The sequence below is a fragment of the Silene latifolia genome, chromosome 7 (assembly GCF_048544455.1).
Source record: "Silene latifolia isolate original U9 population chromosome 7, ASM4854445v1, whole genome shotgun sequence".
In the NCBI taxonomy this organism is placed as follows: Eukaryota; Viridiplantae; Streptophyta; class Magnoliopsida; order Caryophyllales; family Caryophyllaceae; genus Silene; species Silene latifolia.
In genome coordinates, this window is record NC_133532.1 from 9833453 (window position 1) to 9852796 (window position 19344).

At 36.7% G+C, this 19344-nt stretch overlaps 3 protein-coding genes and 1 non-coding gene across 4 annotated transcripts; 1 reads left to right on the top strand and 3 right to left on the bottom strand.

Moving 5' to 3' along the window:
- The first annotated feature begins 591 nt into the window (after positions 1-591).
- Positions 592-3444, top strand: LOC141591650 (zinc finger protein WIP3-like). The gene is made up of 2 exons (XM_074412053.1): positions 592-1493; positions 2454-3444. The coding sequence occupies exons 1-2, from the start codon at positions 801-803 to the stop codon at positions 2880-2882; spliced, it is 1122 nt and encodes a 373-aa protein (XP_074268154.1). The 5' UTR covers positions 592-800; the 3' UTR covers positions 2883-3444.
- Positions 3445-7428: 3984 nt separating this feature from the next.
- LOC141591649 (protein FAR1-RELATED SEQUENCE 4-like) lies at positions 7429-13077 on the bottom strand. The gene is made up of 5 exons (XM_074412052.1): positions 12988-13077; positions 9859-11635; positions 8681-9114; positions 8526-8582; positions 7429-7840 (listed from the first exon to the last, which is right to left on the bottom strand). Exons 2-5 carry the CDS (start codon positions 11483-11485, stop codon positions 7703-7705), a joined length of 2256 nt encoding a protein of 751 aa, XP_074268153.1. The 5' UTR covers positions 11486-11635; positions 12988-13077; the 3' UTR covers positions 7429-7702.
- Positions 13078-13152: 75 nt separating this feature from the next.
- On the bottom strand, positions 13153-13224 carry TRNAW-CCA (transfer RNA tryptophan (anticodon CCA)). Its single transcript has one exon. It is a non-coding gene; the product is annotated as a tRNA-Trp (tRNA).
- Positions 13225-14589: 1365 nt separating this feature from the next.
- LOC141591651 (large ribosomal subunit protein bL21m) lies at positions 14590-18292 on the bottom strand. Its single transcript, XM_074412054.1, has 6 exons — positions 17702-18292; positions 17399-17479; positions 15597-15698; positions 15244-15318; positions 15010-15161; positions 14590-14907 (listed from the first exon to the last, which is right to left on the bottom strand). Exons 1-5 carry the CDS (start codon positions 18179-18181, stop codon positions 15042-15044), a joined length of 858 nt encoding a protein of 285 aa, XP_074268155.1. The 5' UTR covers positions 18182-18292; the 3' UTR covers positions 14590-14907; positions 15010-15041.
- Positions 18293-19344: the final 1052 nt, after the last annotated feature.

Sequence of the window (19344 nt, forward strand, 5' to 3'; positions counted from 1 at the left end):
CCCATGAACACAATAATACTGCATATACTCAGTGTGTTCATACACGGTACGTACTATTTGTCTTAAATTATTATCAAATCAAGCATAATAATTTTATACTATGATTTGCAATGCGTAAGGTAAGCTAATTATAGGATTCTCTTAATCAATCCAAATACTTGATTTTCCATGTCATTTTCATTAACCCCACAATAAACACGGGTAACCCCGACCCGGCCCTATTCTAAACATAAATAAGTGGGTAATTTACCAAAATTATAAACAATAGATAAAGGTAAAAAATGTTGGGTAGTCAATTTCGTGCAAACGACAAATAATAATCGACCAAATATTAAAGTATTAATACTTCATATTTTTATAATTAAGGGTATTGTTGTGTTATTATATACGGAGTATATCTTAATGGTCTCGTATTAGGTACGATCTAGCTAATCATGTAAATCGATTTATTTTATTGTTTTTTTTTTGTCAAATAAGTCGCAAGGGCTATACTTTATCTGGGGTGTGGGGATTCGAATCAGCTGGTATCTATTGTCGATTATATCTCCATTTTAACCACTAAGCTAAAACATCCTTTATTAAACCGGTTTGTTTAAAACCCACAACCATGTATCTTAGACATTTCAATTGCCACATATACTAAATTATAATTGGTGACATGTGAAGCAACCATTGATATAACTAAATGACATCATACTCAAACCCTTTTCCTACTTTAAGGTGGAATATAAGCACATAATAACCTCATATAAACCTAAGGGTAGAGATAGGAGCTTTGCTTCTATTATCATGTAAATAACATGGATTTGTGCTTTGATGAAGCTCCAACCTTCATTGAATGGCTCAAGCCATCTCCACCATTAGAAGATCATCAACATAATCAATCACCATCATCATCATCAACATCACCACCAAGTGATTCATCTTCACCTTCCTCTTCTACTAATTCACCTACCATAACCCAAGAAATCACAAACCCTACTATTACAATGATGGAATTTCCTCTCTTCTACAAACACCATCAAGACGACGAGGAGGAAGAAGAAGATGATTGCGAGACGACCTTGCCTCTACTAAGTAGACTTAGTGAGGCAAGGCCAATGAAGGAAGAAGAGGGTAATGATGGAATTTACAAGGAAGATAGGGTTACAATTGCTTTACACATAGGGTTACCTAATAGTAATGGTAAAAATGGTAATAATTCCATTAATTACCATGATCAAGAGTACTCTAATGATGAAGATGATGGGGTAGTTGAAGCCAAGCCTAATTATTTGAGTTTAAAAGAAGAGAAAAAAAGTATGATGATGATGATTAATCATGATGATCATAAGGATGCATATAACATGGATTATGATTACTCATCATCATCATCATTTAACATAGATAGTGGTAGGTTTTGGATACCAACTCAAGCACAAATTCTTATTGGTCCCATGCAATTTGCTTGCTCCATTTGTAGCAAGACTTTCAACCGCTACAACAACATGCAGGTACGTTCTCTCATGCCTTCACTCTTATTATTAATCTCTTTTCATATATATACTACCACTCTATCAGCAGCGGAACCAGAATTTGAAGTTACAAGAGCGAATAATCAAAGATATGATTAAGCTATTAGGGAATAATTTGGGCTTATGTTTTAAATCGTATTAGAATCTATGTGCTAAATACCACTTCTGTAAGACTATACTGATTAAGTTAGCCGACATCTAGAAACAATTGAAAATATTTGGAAAATTTAAAGCAAATTATTCAATATGATGGTAAGTCAATTAGCATACGAAGCACCATGTAAATACGTACTCAAATTATATTTGAAATTTCCCTAGACTTAAATAGATTATTTCAGAAAAAAAAATAAAGGAAAATGTTTGAGTGAATATTTGTGACTTAGCAAAGTCGGACATATAAAACAAAACAAAAAAAGTAATATCTCTAGGTAGTACTATTAGACTCATCATGCATTCATGCTCACATACCTTACTTTTATTTTCTTGCTTTCACACAGCTTTTATGATCCTCATATGATCTTATAGAGAAATGTAACATAACATTGTATTTTATGATCTTAACCATATGTAATAATCACATCACTCTCTTTTTAATTCGCAAATAAAACATTTCTCGATTTTCAAAGGATAAATAACCTTAATTAGTTGGTCTTGTGTATGGCTATTATCATTGTTATTATTGTTACCAGTAAATAAATACGTAAATGTGCAAGATTGTCGTACACTGTATTACGTTTTTATCTGAGTAATAATTATAAATCTTAATAAATTATGAAATTATTATATACTACAAATAACAGGTTTGAACGTTTAACGTAAAAACGTAATATTATTTCAAATTTTTGCTCATTTGTATCCCCTCTTAATTAAAAATTATGTAATTGCACGTGATCTAAACTAGTTATCAATTTATTGCTGAATTTCCATTAATTATGGCAGATGCATATGTGGGGTCATGGCTCAGAGTATAGGAAGGGACCTCATTCACTAAGAGGTGCACAACCAGCAGCAATGCTAAGGCTACCATGCTTTTGTTGTGCACAAGGGTGCAAGAACAACATTAACCACCCACGGGCGAAACCGTTAAAGGACTTTCGGACCCTCCAAACCCATTTCAAGAGAAAACATGGTATAAAAGGCTTCATGTGTAGAAAATGTAGTAAAGCATTTGCAGTTAAAGGAGATTGGAGAACACATGAGAAAAACTGTGGCAAGCTCTGGTATTGCACTTGTGGCTCCGATTTCAAGCACAAGAGATCCCTTAAGGACCATATTAGGTCTTTCGGTATGGGTCATTCCCCCCACCCGTCCCTTATAGGGTTCGAGAAGGAGAGGGGTTGTGCTACTACTGGCTCTGAAGATGATTAGCTAGGGCAATTGCTAGTTTATCAGCAAAAGGAAAATGAGATAGCGCCACCAGGTGGTACTAAGTTGTAAGGTCCACGTACTGCATGTGACTTGTGAGAGAGTACAACAGTATTAGTACTGGTACAGAAACTTAGTACCACCAGGTGACGCCCTTTCATTGTTCTTGACAGAAGTTTATCATTAGTTCGATATTTGCATAATTAAGGGTTTGATGTTAAGTTTTTTAGGTTTATATATATATATATATCGATATCAAGGCTTGTGCTCTGCAACAAAAAATTTCTCGACAAGGAAGAGGAGCGGTTTGTTTCAGAGCATTTGCCTATGATGAGTTTGCTAATTATTAAGGAGTGTTTTTGTTGTTAATTAATCAATAAAGTTTTGGATTAATGCAAAATGATGAAGCAGATGAATTTTCTTTTAAGGTTTTTTCTACAAAAATGGAGAAAATTTATCCGCTTCATCAACATTTTGCATTAACCCTAACTAGCTAGCTAAAAATGTTAACGCAAAGTTGTATCTTTGTTCTTATGTATTTCTTCAAAGACCGTTTATATATGAAATGGATTTTATTATGATTTTTATTATTCTTGCTTGCATATGGAAAAATATTACATTTTCAAGTAATTTGTATAAGCGACTCAATTCGACAAACTGTTACAATGTTTCAATCAAATTCTAGTATCATCGGGTGGTTCAAATTCAACTTCCTTTACATATCGAGAATAAGTTCTTTTTATAATTGGGTTACGATAAATAAGTTCATCCAAATAAAACTAAATTTTAGAAGTTGATATCTTAAAACTTTAAAAGCGAGTGTCTTTTATTCAATATTATGATGATTTATGAGGTAATAGTGATATTAAAATTTATGCACAAATAGATTAATAATACTTCTAGAGGTATAAAGTATATTTACTACCGATTCAAAGTCTAATGTTGTTGAGGATTTTAAATATTATTACACATATAGTCGTATAATACTCTGAAGTCGATATATCATAGAAATATACTAATTGATGTTTATAATCCTTATAGACCTCTTTTTTTCTAAGGAGTAAAGTAAGAAATGAGAAATGGGACAATTTTTTTTTTTTTTTTTTTTTTGAATTTCAGTAGGTTTGCGTTCATATTTTTCATGTAATGATTGTTGTTATGATGTACTCCGTATGAAATTCTAAAGTCCTTCACAAAGTAAAGGCACAAGTCAATCACTTTGGGAAAGTCAATATGGCCACAACATCAAAACTTCAAAAGCGTGTTTTCAATTCTTACCCCTAATTCAAGCTTCATTCTGGACCAATTTTCACATCACATATGCTTAGTGCTTTCTTAGAGCATGAATATGGTCAATCCGGAGTATGATTTTACACCTTATATTCTAAACCTGTGACGAAACGAAAAAAAAAAAATTCGTTAATGAATCACTAACAACCAGTTTAATGAATCATTTTACTAGGTAATTTTTCTACAAATGACATCATTGGCGACATTGGAGTACCAAGGATCACATTTATCGCACACTACCTAATAATCGGCTATCACAACTAGGGACGATACATGTTGACATGTTGTGCACAAATAGGATTATACATTCAGTTGTACCATAAGCATGGTACAACCAAGATATAAGAATACGAGCTTATATGTATTCTTTCTGAGCTAATTTAAAGTTTATGTTTTTAATGTGTGAATGGATGAGTTCAATACTTTTTAATAAAGTTCATATTCTTTAACATAAAGCTCGGATACTTTTTCACAAAGCTCAGATTCTACACCGTACAACATATACAACTGGTTGTATAGTCCATGAATTGCATATTGTGGTTCATTCATTAATTAAATGATGAATCACTAATGCATATAGTGAGAGATTGACACCTAATTTCTCGCTTAATTAATAGACAGTTTAATAAATCATTTTACTTTTTTATTTATTTTTTTTACAAATGAAATCATGACAACAATGGAGCGAGGGCCAATATTCATCATACAACTACCTAATAATTAATCAGCTATCAGAATTAGGGACGATAACTCATTAATATCATCTTTTATAATTTTACCAAGTTAGTTGAAATGTTCGATACACAGGGTAAATTAATGAGTATGATGATGAATTAGTAGGTTTGCTTTGATAATCCACTTAACTTAAACAACACTTTTAATTAAGATGATTAAACTAATAGTAATTAATCTATCCAAAATCCAAAATGTAGTAGCTTTAGCTAGAAAAGAAGGGTACCCGAGGGAGAAGTTGGGAAAAAGTCCAAAAGGGAGGCTCCAACAACTCCCAACACTGTGAAATCACACACCCTCGATCTCAACTTAGTTACCTGAGGAATGATTGTTTACTTGAACTCATTAGACAAACTACCATCACTTTAGTCTTCCTTTTTACCCTTTTTTCTTTTCAAAAAAAATAAAATTAATTAATTAATTATGCGAAAATCGAGTCGTGTACAAATGCGTTATCTCAAAGTGATGTTGCTATTGTGGATTTGTGGATAATAAATTGCAGGTTTGAATAACCTCCTCTTTATACTGTTGTGTTACTCTTGTAACTCAGGTGACACCAGATGGAAGAGGCGAAACATATAATGGATATAACTATGGATTCTATCATACCAAGTACTCACACGAAATGTAAATAATTTCTATACGTTTTTATCGACCAATGATGTGACCAATTGTGACGCTAGGATAATCTCCGTTTACAAGAGAGAAAAAAAGTAATGTTATAATAAATCAGCTAGTTCAGTTATTAAAATAACACATACGTGTGATATGACACTGTCGTCAATTTTCAAAAACCATATCAAGTTTCAAATACCATTGGCATTTCTTAACACCATTTTGAATTCATTAAAAAATATCAATATTATTGACAAAGATCCATCAAAAAAACATAAAAAGCCAAGACTCAAGAATGAGGACAATCAAATTCTAGTACTCTACTATAAAATGAGAAAATAAAACAAAATAAAAAAGGTTGAAAAAAGAGTGAAATGAACACAAAGAGTCAACTAAGAGGGATCCGCCACTAAATAATGTCGGAAATATAGAAAAGTATGTAAAAAAGATGAAAATCAAAGCCTATCAATCTAACATTTTTCCCAAATTCTTGTTTCATACGAACCCTTTTCGTTTGAAGCTTCAGACAGAGATATATAACCATTTTATAATTAAATGTAACCACAATGGAACAATCAGTGTTACAACTTATAATATCTTATTTTTCAATAGTGGTCACATGTGACTGTAAAATGGTTATAAAATCCTGATTTATTGCTTCAGACCAAAATAACCCGTCTAAAGCAAGACCAAGTAAACATTTTTTGTAAGGGGTTAGAAAACAAGAAAAAATAAAGTGATGAAGGTCTTACTTTACATGCAACAAACTCTTAGTTGAAAATGATGAAAATAGAAAAGTAAAATCAAGCTACTTTTTATTCACTTTTCTTGCTTTTTCTTTGTAATTATAATGATTATAAACAGGAAAAAAAAAAGTTTAGTTACCTTGATTTTCAATTAAGGGAATATATGGGGATGTTGGGCGTGGTCTACACACTTATAGACGTGTATAACATGGTAGGAGAAATTGACTTAGAAATTATAGTCGGATTAGCTAATATTAACTAGCTTAATTAATAAAGTCGAGGTTGCACTTTGAATTCGAGTCAGCATAAAAATTACCCTTGTAACTCACTGTACACCAAAAAAATATTATAAAAATAGAATCAGATTAGTAGCATAAGCAAGATCGTCCGTTCAACGAATCTTGAAGATCGGTTCGGTCAAATCTCACCTCGAACTTAGAAATTAGAATCAGACTAATAGCATATAAGTAAGATAGTCCGTTCGAGGAATCTTAAAGATTAGTTCGGTCAAATCTTAGCTCGAGTTTGATCAAAACGATTTCTAATTCGGTTCGAGTTGACTTGGGTCAGAAAGGCTAATTTTGGTAGTGTATTTGCTTCCAATCATTCAACTTCTGAGTTTGTGTTTCCTTGCAAACTTTTTACAAGAAACAAAGAAGCCAAAATCGACAAGAATTTTCTACAATTTTCGAGTCAATATGAACTCGGGTTTTGGCTTTTCCAAGCCAAATATAGACTTCAAACTTTTAGGCTTGACGAGTTTTGAGGCGAATCGTCTTCAAATTCAACATTCCGAGACAATCATAAATTCATAAGCCAAAGACCGGACTATTGATCACGGTTCATGATACACAGTTGAAACTTTGATAGAAGAATCATCAATTGACAAATGCAATGGCCATTAACCCATAAAAGTACCAAAACAAATGACCAGGGCAACTGAGTCCGAACCGGTTCCAAGGAACAACAAGAGCGCAATCTGAATATGTTCTAATCAGTCCGGACTAGATTATGCACACCCCTACATACCAAGGCACTATGACCAGTGATAGATTTTGAAGCAAAAAACTAGGATGGGCCAAGGTTCGAACTATTAACCTCGTCTTTAAAATATTTATAATTCAACGTCGAGCAGACATCAAAAAAAAAAACCATTGAGCTAAGGGGGGGTAAACTAAACTACCAATTTATGTACAAAATGTACAGAGCAACAGAGTCTACAGAACATATAAAAACTTGCAAATGTCAAAATTAACGATGACACGGAACACAAATACCACATACAAGAAAAACCTCGACATAGGAGGATGCACCTCATTCATGCTGCTTGTCCGGCTTTAATGGGCGTTTCTTGTCGATCAAAGGGCTGTAATTTCTCTTGCCCGGAGGTTGTAATATAAATCCCAGGCATATATAGGGGTCGTGATTCTCGTGATACAACTAACGTTGCAGGTGTTTCTCTTGCCATGTGCTATGATACTGCGTTGGTGTTGGCCCTTGAAATACACTTGGTACTACATTGTGAAAATGTACAGGGAACATATTATGTAAATGAGCAGGCCTTGTATTTTGAGTTTCCTGTAGTGTTGAGTGAGTCTTGATGAGAAAGGCAATCGTAAAAAAAATCACAAAGACCACTTTCTGTGCCCTCGCCTCTAGCATGAAAAATATGGTTTTGCGGCTAACCTAAGCCTTTTAAGACTAAAAAATCAAGAAATAATACACCTCTATACTCCCATCATTCATATGGATTCAGTACATTTCCGCAAGGCATGAGTTTTAAAAGAGAGGCAAGTGAGAAGGGTATGTTTTTTTTGGTGACAAGGGAATCCGCAGCCGCTACCTTCGGTGCGCACTGGGTAAACACGTGATAGCCTGCAAACCACGTATACCTGGTAGCCACCCAAGGGTGACAGGCTCAAAGTCTATTAGGCATGGACTCAGGCCAAGAATGCTTCACAAGATTTTGCTCTTGGGGAGGCTTGAACCCAGGTCTCCTGAGAATTTCACCCAAGTTTTAACCACTAGACTCCACACTTGCGGGCGAGAAGGGTATGTTTGTCAAGTGGATTTAGAGCATAAGTAAAAGTTAAGTGAATAAATAGCGGATCTTATAAACTTTAAAAGTGGTATTTTTGTCTTTGTCAAAGTATATTAAAAAAGGGAAATGCAGTGAATTGGTCGAAAATGCACTGAAACCAAATGCATGGAGTCATGGACAGAGGTATAGAACAACACAAGTATATAGGTCCGTCTGACATACCATTTGAGTAAAGCCGTCTTGTGATTCAACAGTCGCTTTATCTTTGTGCACTGATCCCTGCAAAATACAAAAATCAGCATTTAGGATTCACTAACAAATCCAGATTGAAATTTATAGGTTAAGTAAGAACATACTAATTTTTTTATAAAACTCACCCTCACGGGCCCCACTCTGGTGTTTACGTTAATCCTGTCACTAACAACCTCGTTTCCAACCTCAGGTCTCCCTGAAACTACACAAGCCTCATTCATTCCAATATATGGATCCCTGACAGATATCCTTGAATGGCTAGCTTGAATATCTTCCTCGTCATGATGAATGAAGAAAGAGTCGGATCTCAAATCTTTTTCAAAACAACTATTTGCACTAGTGCACCGCTGAAACGCATCTCTTATGGCAGATACTGCCGCATTATAACTCTCTGTAGATAATGAGCCTTCTTCAGCCAAGATTATGGCTCTTCGACAAAGATCATTGTACCTACGAACTTTAGCCTGAACTTCATCCAACTTTTCACTGATGACATGCCTACTCCAAGCAGCATTTGTCCAGCGCTGTAATACATATTTAAACGGAATGCTAAACACACCTGAAACGGAATTGAGCAAAATTGACTCATGGGAATAGGCAATGCATATATAAAGTAAAAACCATACTACCCAGTGTTTTAAAGGCTGGTTTCAGCTGTGTTATTCAGACTCGTTTAGGAGTATCTGATATAGAACCGTGCTCAAGGGTTGGGCACGGATCATTTTCATGAAAACATCAGCCACGGGTACACGAAGAAATAAAAAGAGTTGGAGTAACATAGGTTTTCAGATGACCCGTTATGAAAATTGCGGCAAAAATGCATCAAAAACTACTTCATGTCATAAGAAGCGGCAAGCACATAGAGAGTATTGAGTCATTCTGCTTTATTCCATCTTGCTCTAAAGCCAAACTATATGAGTCTCTGACTCCATTAAAAATAGAAAAATACATAAGTAGTTTGCAGTTACATCTTGCACTATAGAATCTGTTTATATGCATGAAAAATTATCATACAGCCGCTGCACAACGTCACGGACTCACGGCGTCACATACACCATATCCAATGAGAAGCCTCCTTTTTCATTTCACTTGGATATCATTTTGTTACGTGTGCGAATTCTTGTAAATCAAATATTCTCATTGGCTAAGGCCCTAAGGGTGTATAATGACGCCAGACACTAGGTGGACTTAAAAATCTCTCTAGTAAACATATATTCTGCGTAAATAGTGTTGACGAAGCACTAGAAGTTTTGAGCATCAATGAAAAGCATATATTTACATTTAAAAAATTAAATACACATACCTGACATCTGAAGAACAACAATAGCATGTCGACAAAGATAGCCTTGGTACTCAAACAAACGGCACAAGCAACTGATATCTGAATTTGACTCGTTCCATTCCACCGTAAATTCTTGATCTTTCTCAAAATCTTTAACAGTATATGTTACAATGTTGATGTCTTCATTCTCTTTCTTAAGATGGCATGCCGCAGCTCCTAATACCTCTACTTGGAACTTCTTGAAGATTTCATGTGTGTACACCCACGCCATTTGCTTCTCAAAGGGCGAAGGTGATTTAAACTCAGGAGCTTCATGCCATGCTTCAAACTCCGCCTTTGCCTCTTCTTCAAATCTATTACCCAAAAGGACCTTATATTGTTCAATAAACTCTCTTACAGAAGTCTCGGGATTGACAAATTTATCAAAATAAGAGTTCACAGAATCACATCGTGATGAAGTGGACAACGCTGCAAAAGATACACCCTGTGTAAATACAGGCACCCAGTGCATGCGAGCTTCATAAATAGATCTTAGCCATTCATTGTCTTGAAGCTTAAACTTCTCAAGCAACTTCCACCATCTCTTTTCAAATATCTCTTCCGTCCACGATCGACACATGCACTTGCTAAATTTCTTCATGAAATCTTCAAGCCAAACGCTTATTGCTTCTAAACGCTTTGGAATCTTTTCCAAAATATGCCACAAGCAAAAATAATGACGACTCTCAGGCATAATTTCTCTAACAGCCGTTTTCAACGCCTTACTTTCATCAGTAAGGACGACTTGAGGAGGTCGACCACCCATTGCTATGAGCCATGTTTGCAATACCCAGAGAAAAGTATGTACTGTGTCATTCGCAATCAGTGCGCATCCAAGTAATGTTGGTTGAATATGATGGTTGACTCCAACAAAAAGAAGTAGTGGGCTCTTATACTTGTTTGCGAAGTATGTTGTGTCAATAGATACGACATCGCCAAAGTAAGTGTAATCAGTTAAGGCTTTCGTATCAACCCACAACACATTTCTCAGTCGTTGCTCCTCATTCAAATCAACAGCATAAAAAAATCTCGGATCATCTTCCTGCATTTGCATAAAAAGGTCTAGCAGTTGTTGTGCATCTCCATATTCTAAAGACAAGCTTTGGCCCTTGTTATGCTGACTTCTCATAAAACTATCCGAACACCCGACATTTTGATAGCTACTAAACTGTTTGGACAGAGAAGCTAAAATTTTGCGTTTCCGAGCACGGACATCGTTGTTAAGCGAATCGCTATTCCTATGGCTTCGGAAGAAATGAGCTTGCTCGGGTAGTAGTTCATGATTATGCTCCTTAATAAATTTATACACATACCACTTCCCATTTGGTTTTCGTTTAACATGCAAGCTTGCCTTGCAACCTATCTTTGGAGAAGGTCGCGGATTTATGGCATCATCAGACTGTTGCTTGTTTCCATACCGAATACATGAAAACTTTGCATCTATAAATTCCTTTGAAGCTCGAGAACGACGACTGCTCAGCTTAGCAGTTCCAAACCCCACAGACTTGGCATATTCTTTATAAAACTCATATGCAGCCTCATGGGACTCAAATTCCATGTCTGAACCAGGCTCAAAGTCTCCATTAATCGCTACGAAATTTGAATCCATTTAGCATCTGAAATCCAAGCCCGCCCAGTAGTACACCGTTAATCCGTTATCAATCAACCTAAAAGGTGTATCAGATAACAGCAACTTCCTTGGACCATAATCTTTCTACTGGAGTTCCACAATCGTCATAAATTTCTTCCCATGACCAAGCTGAAAGAGGGAAGGGGAAAAGAGAGGCGTATTTAATTAAGATATGAAACAGATAGAATAGGTACTCACACAAGTTCAGAAACGAGAAATAGTAAATTTATCGGAGAAACAACAGAAACAGAAGGTCCATGTATTTCTAAGAAAAACTAAAGCAACAGTATAATAAGTCCACAAAAATGGGGACATCAAGCAGAAGATAACAGCGTCACAAGAAGCTATCAAAGCTCACCAACTAACAGCCGTTGATTTAGCACTAGTACTGTTGAATGGTTCACTCGTTCGCTTAATAAGTACTCCGTCCTTTAGTTTTGGCACAAAGACCAAGGAAAGGGGAAGGAACCAATTATAAGATGACAAGTGGACCAAATTGAGTGTGAATGATCAAATTGCTCATCAAATGCAATCTCAAAATAGAAAGGACAACAATTGACTGAAACACCTCAAAATGGAAAAGGACAACAAATGTCCTGACCGTGACCGGGACAGGGACAGGGACAGGGACAGGGGGAATACATCTTTTCTCCCTCCACAGGCATGGAATGGGAGAGACATGTTTGCAATTGATGTACGAAAAGAAGGTCGTACATAACTTTAGATAGATGCTACAGTTTTACCACTCATCCCATAGAGCAATTGAACACCTTAACGGCTCACCATCGAAAATATTTCTCCATACTTCCAACAACTACGGATCTTCCTCCATTCCTCCACCAATTGACCGCCTCAAGATCAGAAATAACTGCAGTGTCCATACTACCCCTACACAGCCCCCTCCACCTCCCCCTCCCCCCAACTCTGACATTCACCGCAAAGTAGACAAATTATCGATTAGCGACAACTTTGCAAGGGGAGCAAATAAAATAAAAGCTATTATACTCTACTTCTTGTCCAGTTTTCCCCTATATTGATCATTTGAAACGAACCCGAAAAAACAATGGCATATAAAATCAAATCACCCATTCTGATATACCTCACTTGTCTAACTCATTCAAGCAACGACATGAACAATTGAACACAAAGAAACTATCTTTTCAAAATCACCAATAAATCAAATTGATCACAAATTTAACCACATAAGCTAATTCATCAATCATACATAATGCTCCATATACTTCCATATATTACTTCCGTCCCAATCATTTGTTTACCTTTTTATTCTTTGGGGATGGGGGTATTTTAATCAAAGGTAAAAAAATGACTGGGACGACCCGGAACATAAATTGTAAGTTTAAGCACTTGAACTCAAGCTTTTGCTCAGGAATCATGATAATTGATTTACAATAACTATTCAATAACATTAAACTTTAAAAAAAACATAAAAAAAATGATCAAAGGAGAGAGGAAGGAAATACCTAGTGAGAGCATTGTTGAGAGGTTTTGGGGACAAAATTGGAGGAAAGTGGGAAAACTGGAATCTCAGATGGGTTAAGGTCGTTTGCGGGTAAAACGGGTTCGGGTCGGATTATGAATGAGCTGACTGTGAAAATTAAAAAAGAGAGGGGTTTTGTTCGGGGAATTGAACCCGACGTGAATCGAACACGCAACCTTCTGATCTGGAGTCAGACGCGCTACCATTGCGCCACGGATCCCTCTTGCTTATCTCTCAGCAATATAAATATTAGAACCTTCGTACATAATATCTTAAAGAGCTGAAACTGCATACTTGCATATTGCATACAGGCATACAGTGATACAGCACACATTGTGTGACGAACTCCGGAGTCCGGACCATGGGAGTATTTTTATTTTCTTTTTTCTTTCGGAAATGATATTGTAGCTACTATCGACTTTACCGAGTGTTTTAAAGGGCCATAAAAATCGAATATATTTTCATCGAGGAAAAATGACATATCAATGGCTTTTAGTTTTTTTTTCATAATAACGAAACAAATTAAAATGACTTACCAGGTGGATAAATTGGGTGCGTTTCATATCTTATAAATCATAATGTCAAGTAGGTCGATCACTTGATCCAGTTTTCACTACTATTTTTATTATTTAAGAATTTCAACCATTTTAACGGCAAGTCTTTATATATTGACAGCATTTGTGATAGGGACTTGCTAAATCCCGCACACCAATTTACTCAATCCCGCACATTTTTTCCCTTTATTCCGAATATACCCCTCTCATTTCTCGCCCAAACAAGAGATAAACAAGAGAGAATGAAAAACCAAAAAAATGAGAAACGCCAATTTAGTGAATCCTTCATCGCCTCCCAATCACGACTTTTACCGATTATAATATAATCAAACAAGACAATCATGATTAGACCTTTCTCCTTCTCCTCTGAAACTATCACACAACCTTCATTAATGTGAAGTGCAAGCAATTTAAGAACACAATTCAATGAACTGGAAAACAAAATTAAAGGATGAATCCTCTAGATATTCATTAATTAATTATCGTTATCGAAAGACGAGTACAAATTGTCGTCGCTCCATTTACCGCAGCCTCCAAAGGTCCAATTACACCTGCTGTAAAAGCCACCGAGAAAGTGATCGCCGTCGTCGGAAGAGGGAGGAGGAGATCGGCGGCGACGTTTGAGGAGGGCGACGACCGGAGGCAACGTAGCGGGATTAGATGTTACATTGTTCACGGAACCCAATAACCCATGATTTAGGTTTTTTTTGGGAGAAATGAGAGGGGCAAAGTCGGAAAATCGGGAAATTTTGTGTAGGATTAAGTAAAAATGTGTGTAGGAAATAGCAATTACGTTGTGATATGAAATGTATCGTTAGAGAAAAATTGCTTAATATGATCGGTGGAAGTGAAAATGTAAAAACAAAAAGAAAATGTAGTCCGCAATTATTTGTCAGGTTTACTCAGGTATCGTATAACGGATCTCAAGCGTTTGCAAACCAACACAACCAATGCCGGACTAAGAGCTACTGTCTATGACTGCTAACCATAATAAGCTACAATTCGAAGTTAGATCAGGCACGACACGAGTTGCACAAAATCGTACATGAAACTGTAACTTGAGAACATCATAATTATTTGCAATTCATATAATTAAATGAGATCTGCAACCGATTCTCCAATATAGTATCGCGACTCCATGGGGATCCTGACCCTAGCAATTGGCAATGGTCATTTCTAAAGAAAGAAGTCTCGTATGGAGCACAAAAAAAACTACAATGAAACGCTCGTAACATGTGAGACCGTTTCATCCAACACCCCACTTGGCACTAGTAATGCTGCAACCGGTACATCCGAGGGAGAAGATCCTAGCTCTTCACGAGGCTTTATGAAGTGAGCAAACTTTTACACTGCCAACATATAAAAAACTAATCTTACAACCGTTCCGTGACATGGGGTTCTAACATACATTCGGCAAAGATGACATAAAATCATTGAAACAATCGACCTACCAGTTGCTACATCAAATGTATTGAACTTCCATTCATGCAGGAACTGCTACTTTCTCCTCTTTCTTAGCAGATGTTTTCGACGACTTTCCAAGTAATGGTGCTTCTGCCTTGTCAACCCCTTGGATGTTGGTAATTCTCAAACGGGTTAATTCCTGTAGAATCGTTTGTGGGTTAGCAAGTAAAGGATTGTGGAAAGACTTTGAGAGTAAATGAATTTCATGGTTGGTGCCTTACCTGACGGTGACCTTTTGTCCTCCGGTAATTCTTTCTCCTCTTCTTTTTAAATATTATCACCTTGGCATCTAAAGCCTGAAAAAAAGGCATGACTTGAGCTATTTAGTACTCGTAATGTAATTTTGTTGCACAATTTGAGATTCTCCAGGCACAAACATTGCTAATTAAAAAAAAAATCGCTCGTTTTGTGGGCTAAAACTTCATCAAAACCACAAGTGTTTCTATTATATACTCTGTAGTAGTTTCTGATAAATTTGTGAAAATGACCAAACATGCAACGTTTGAGCTAGAACAGAAACTGCTTCGAGCAGAAAAAAAAATTGAAAGAACAAAACGTCCACGAAAGATCTTACATGTTCCTCCACAATAGCATGAACTTCCGCCTCTGGCAAGATAGGCCTGCCAATGATGGTCTGAGTCGGTGAACCCACCATCATCACCTTCTTTAGGATCAGCTGAAACGCACCAATGTATAAAAAAGGCAACTTATTAACAGACTCAAGTTTTGATTCAATGAAGACAAAAGTAAATACAGAAATTACTAGAGTAATGTTAAAAAAAGAAGAGGGGTGGGGGGACACATGCGCAGAATGGTCTAAAATGTTCGTCACAAGGCTAGCATAGTAGCATATGCATGCAAACGAGAGAAGTTAAAGGCAGACCTGTTAGCGAGGTTTTGCCAGCTAGGAAAAAGTAAGGCTTTGAGGTTAAAGACACAATTTTCGTCTTCAAGACATGATTTTTATGTTGAGGAAGCTCACTAGCATCTCATTTCCACAGGTTACTCACAACTTGAAAACGTAAATAAGTGACTAGTTCATATCAAGCTATAAGGAAGATCATTAAATGCAACAGAAACTTATACCAAAAATGGACCACTGGCCAGTATGCCAAGTTTATAGCACTACAAACAGCTAGTTTCATCTGTTGCCAGATGCAAACACTGCGTTACTACACAACCAAATAGAGAACAAAAATGGTGTAACGCCTAAATTATATACTCCGTACCTCCCAATCTCCTACTCAGAAAACTGAAAACAATCTCGTTTAGAAGCAAACGGACCTATCAGAATCTTTGTTTCTGTTTAGAATTAGACTCGTATCCCCTCCTTAGTTTGAGAAGGCACAAGGCGCACTGATGGGATGGGGTCTCAAAGGGATAAGGCGCAAGGCGCAAGGCGCAAGGCGCAAGGCGCGAGGCGAAGGCACACTGATTTTTCAAAAGAACCTCATATTTTACAATCAAATTTTGGGCGAGAATAGTCCCTTTTTTGTTTTAAAGAGGGCTAACATGTTTTTAAAAGTGAAAATTAAGGATAAGGGGGAGAAAAGAAGGGTAAAATAAAAGAATTTTGAAAAACAATATGGAATTGCACACTAATGCGCCTTGGGTGCGCCTCATGCACCTTAGGTGCGCCTTTTGCACTACATGCGCCTCATGATGCGATCTTCTGACGCTATCTGGTTGGCGTCTCACTGCGCCTTGCGCCTCAGGCGCGCTTTTTTAAACTAAGATCCCCTCGCCAAGTCTTTTTGCATCCATGGCTGAATGGTCATAGACCAAAGAAAGGGATATCACACTATGAACGAAAAGATGCACAAGCTAGATCCATTATCCAATCCCTTCACTGTTTCTTAAGTCATAGCACTATAATGTCACGCTTAACTTTCCTAGTAACTCAGCGGCCAGGGCACATTTCAACCAGGAACTACAATACAACATACTAAACCATGTATCAAAGCAATTATTTTTTTCCTGGAAACTTCTTAGTCTCGGATAAAATGCTACAAACTAAACTGAAATCACAATGTCAAAGCAAGTCAAAATAATGGTCAACAGAAAGCGAAAACACTGGCCACTGATCAGATGGTATCATGGTATCGGAACACAGAAAAAACAGTGTCATCTAAAAACTGACTAGTTCATTAGTAAACAACCCGGTACCATCCACAATCCATGCCTCCAATACTACATTGATCTAACAACAATAGCAACAGCAAAAACAGTAAGGGAGTCGAATGTACATTGATCCTCGGATAAAAGTCTTAACTTATTCAAATCATGCCAATCCAAAGAACATCACAACCATAACCAAAATGAAGCTAACCAATTTCGAAAAAAGCGCAATGCTTATATTATTCGAACAAGAAATACCTTATCATTAACCTCGCAATACTTGAGCTTCTCAACATAAATGACATCTCCATTGCTCACCTTAAACTGATGCGACCCAACCTACAATCACAATTCACAATCCACACATTACCAACATCAAAAATCAATCCGACAAAAAACAAAAACTCGAAACTCAAGACCGTATTTATTACTATCATTAAATGAGGTGTAAAAGGCGAAGTAACGGCCCATACACTATACAATACATTATATTACGGAATCAAAGGTAAACAAATGATTGGGACGAACTCGGTATTAATTACTTCGGAAAGACGGACCCACCTGAACAATAGCAAAAGCAGCCTCATAATGCTTAAACACACGATCATCAGGTTTTAACGGCCCAATAACCTTGTACCCAATATCAGCAGCTTCAAGAAGCTTATCTTCGACATAATACGATCTCTCCTCGAGCCGAGCCGGTTCATTTACGCTTCGTTTTCCGACATTTCCGTCAATTTCTTCTTCCTCAGCACTCGAATAATCTTCCTCGTCATCGTCATCCTCGTCCCCATCCTCATCATCATCATCCTCATCGAGGATTTGGGTACGATTGATTCTAGGGTTTTCAGGGGGTTGGGATGAGAATAACCGGAATTGTAAAGGGTAAAATTGGAAATTGGGGGGAAGATGTTGGAGCGAAGAGAGGGATGGAATTAGGGTTTTGAGGGATTGAGAATAATGTGTTGAAGTTGATGATGATGAGAGGAAGGAAATGGAGCTATGGCGTTTGAGTGTAGTGAGCAATCTTCTACACGCCATTTTTAGAGATCTTTGATTCTTCTTTGTTGTTGTTCTTCAAATTGGGGATTTTTTTAGGGGGTTTAGTTGATGGTAGTAGGGTTTAGGGTTCTTGGACTTGTTTAGTTGTTTGGGCCAACATGATGTTGGCAGGGGTGGTAAATGGGTTATTCGAATTCGGACCGAGTGATTTGGACCGAGCGATTTTGGGTTAGTTTAGGTCATTTCAAGTTAAGAACTTGCCTTAGAGGCTAGGGCATTCGCAAAGGTGGGAAGTTAACCTCCCCATATACCCTCTCTCTCTCCTCAAATGGGGAACCCCGTTATTGCACACACCCTCCCAACAAATGGGGCTCCTCTATTTGTAGGGAAGATCCCCAAAGAAAAAGTAAGGTCTTTTGAGTTGTTTTTGGGAAGCCTCCCAAATTTTTGGGTGTGAATTAATATTGTTGGGGAACCTCATTGTTGCATAGATGTAGATATAAATTGGGGAGTGTAAATGGAAAAGCTAGTGGAAAATGAGGTGGACGAATAAGAGAAGGAAAGAGAAAATATAGGGAGCTTCACCTTTGCGGATGCTCTTAAGACTCTATTAAGTCATTTCGGATCACATAAGTCATTTAGGTTTGTCTATTGGGTCACTTCGAGCCAGTCACTTTCGGATCGGATTACAATTCAGGTATATCCGTCAAGTTCGAGTCATTTTTGTGTCTCGGGTCAAGTTTACTGGGTTGACACTTTTACCAGCTCATTTATTGAAAAGACAATGTTTTTTAAAGGTCCTTGCATAAAAGAGGATAAATCAAATAGAAAAAAAAATGAGAATGAATTGTATTATTATAAAACTTGTTTGCTTTCAGTTAAGAACCTATATATTATGAAAATGAGTGAATACAAAGAGATGTTAGACCAACTAACTAGTGTAATTCGTTTCTCTAGTGAAGTTGTAAAAGGAAAAGGAATGATCATCGTATATGGAGAGATTGTTTGAGGGCTTTTTTAGGATCGATTATCTAAAAATATGGCAATTGATTTGCTGAGTATGATTGTTGTTGGTTGGTGAAAATGAAAACAAGGTCTTATGATGAACCATCATATATCATAGATTGAAGGATAAAATATATTCGACGGTATATTTAGAGTATGTTTGGTTGTGAGTCTTTAATAAAAGCAAGGAAAATAGG

Excerpts from the sequence above, each read along its gene's own strand:
- LOC141591650 (XM_074412053.1), top strand. The coding sequence starts at position 801 with ATGGATTTGTGCTTTGATGAAGCTCCAACCTTCATTGAATGGCTCAAG. Across the intron at positions 1,494-2,453 it reads ACCGCTACAACAACATGCAG|ATGCATATGTGGGGTCATGG; the intron begins GTACGTTCTCTC and ends TAATTATGGCAG.
- LOC141591651 (XM_074412054.1), bottom strand. The coding sequence starts at position 18,181 with ATGGCGTGTAGAAGATTGCTCACTACACTCAAACGCCATAGCTCCATT. Across the intron at positions 15,319-15,596 it reads ATGCTATTGTGGAGGAACAT|GCTTTAGATGCCAAGGTGAT; the intron begins GTAAGATCTTTC and ends CCTTTTTTTCAG. Across the intron at positions 15,162-15,243 it reads GGACAAAAGGTCACCGTCAG|GAATTAACCCGTTTGAGAAT; the intron begins GTAAGGCACCAA and ends ACGATTCTACAG.
- LOC141591649 (XM_074412052.1), bottom strand. The coding sequence starts at position 11,485 with ATGGATTCAAATTTCGTAGCGATTAATGGAGACTTTGAGCCTGGTTCA. Across the intron at positions 9,115-9,858 it reads TGTTGTTCTTCAGATGTCAG|GTGTGTTTAGCATTCCGTTT; the intron begins GTATGTGTATTT and ends ATTCCGTTTCAG. Across the intron at positions 8,583-8,680 it reads CCAGAGTGGGGCCCGTGAGG|GGATCAGTGCACAAAGATAA; the intron begins GTGAGTTTTATA and ends TGTATTTTGCAG.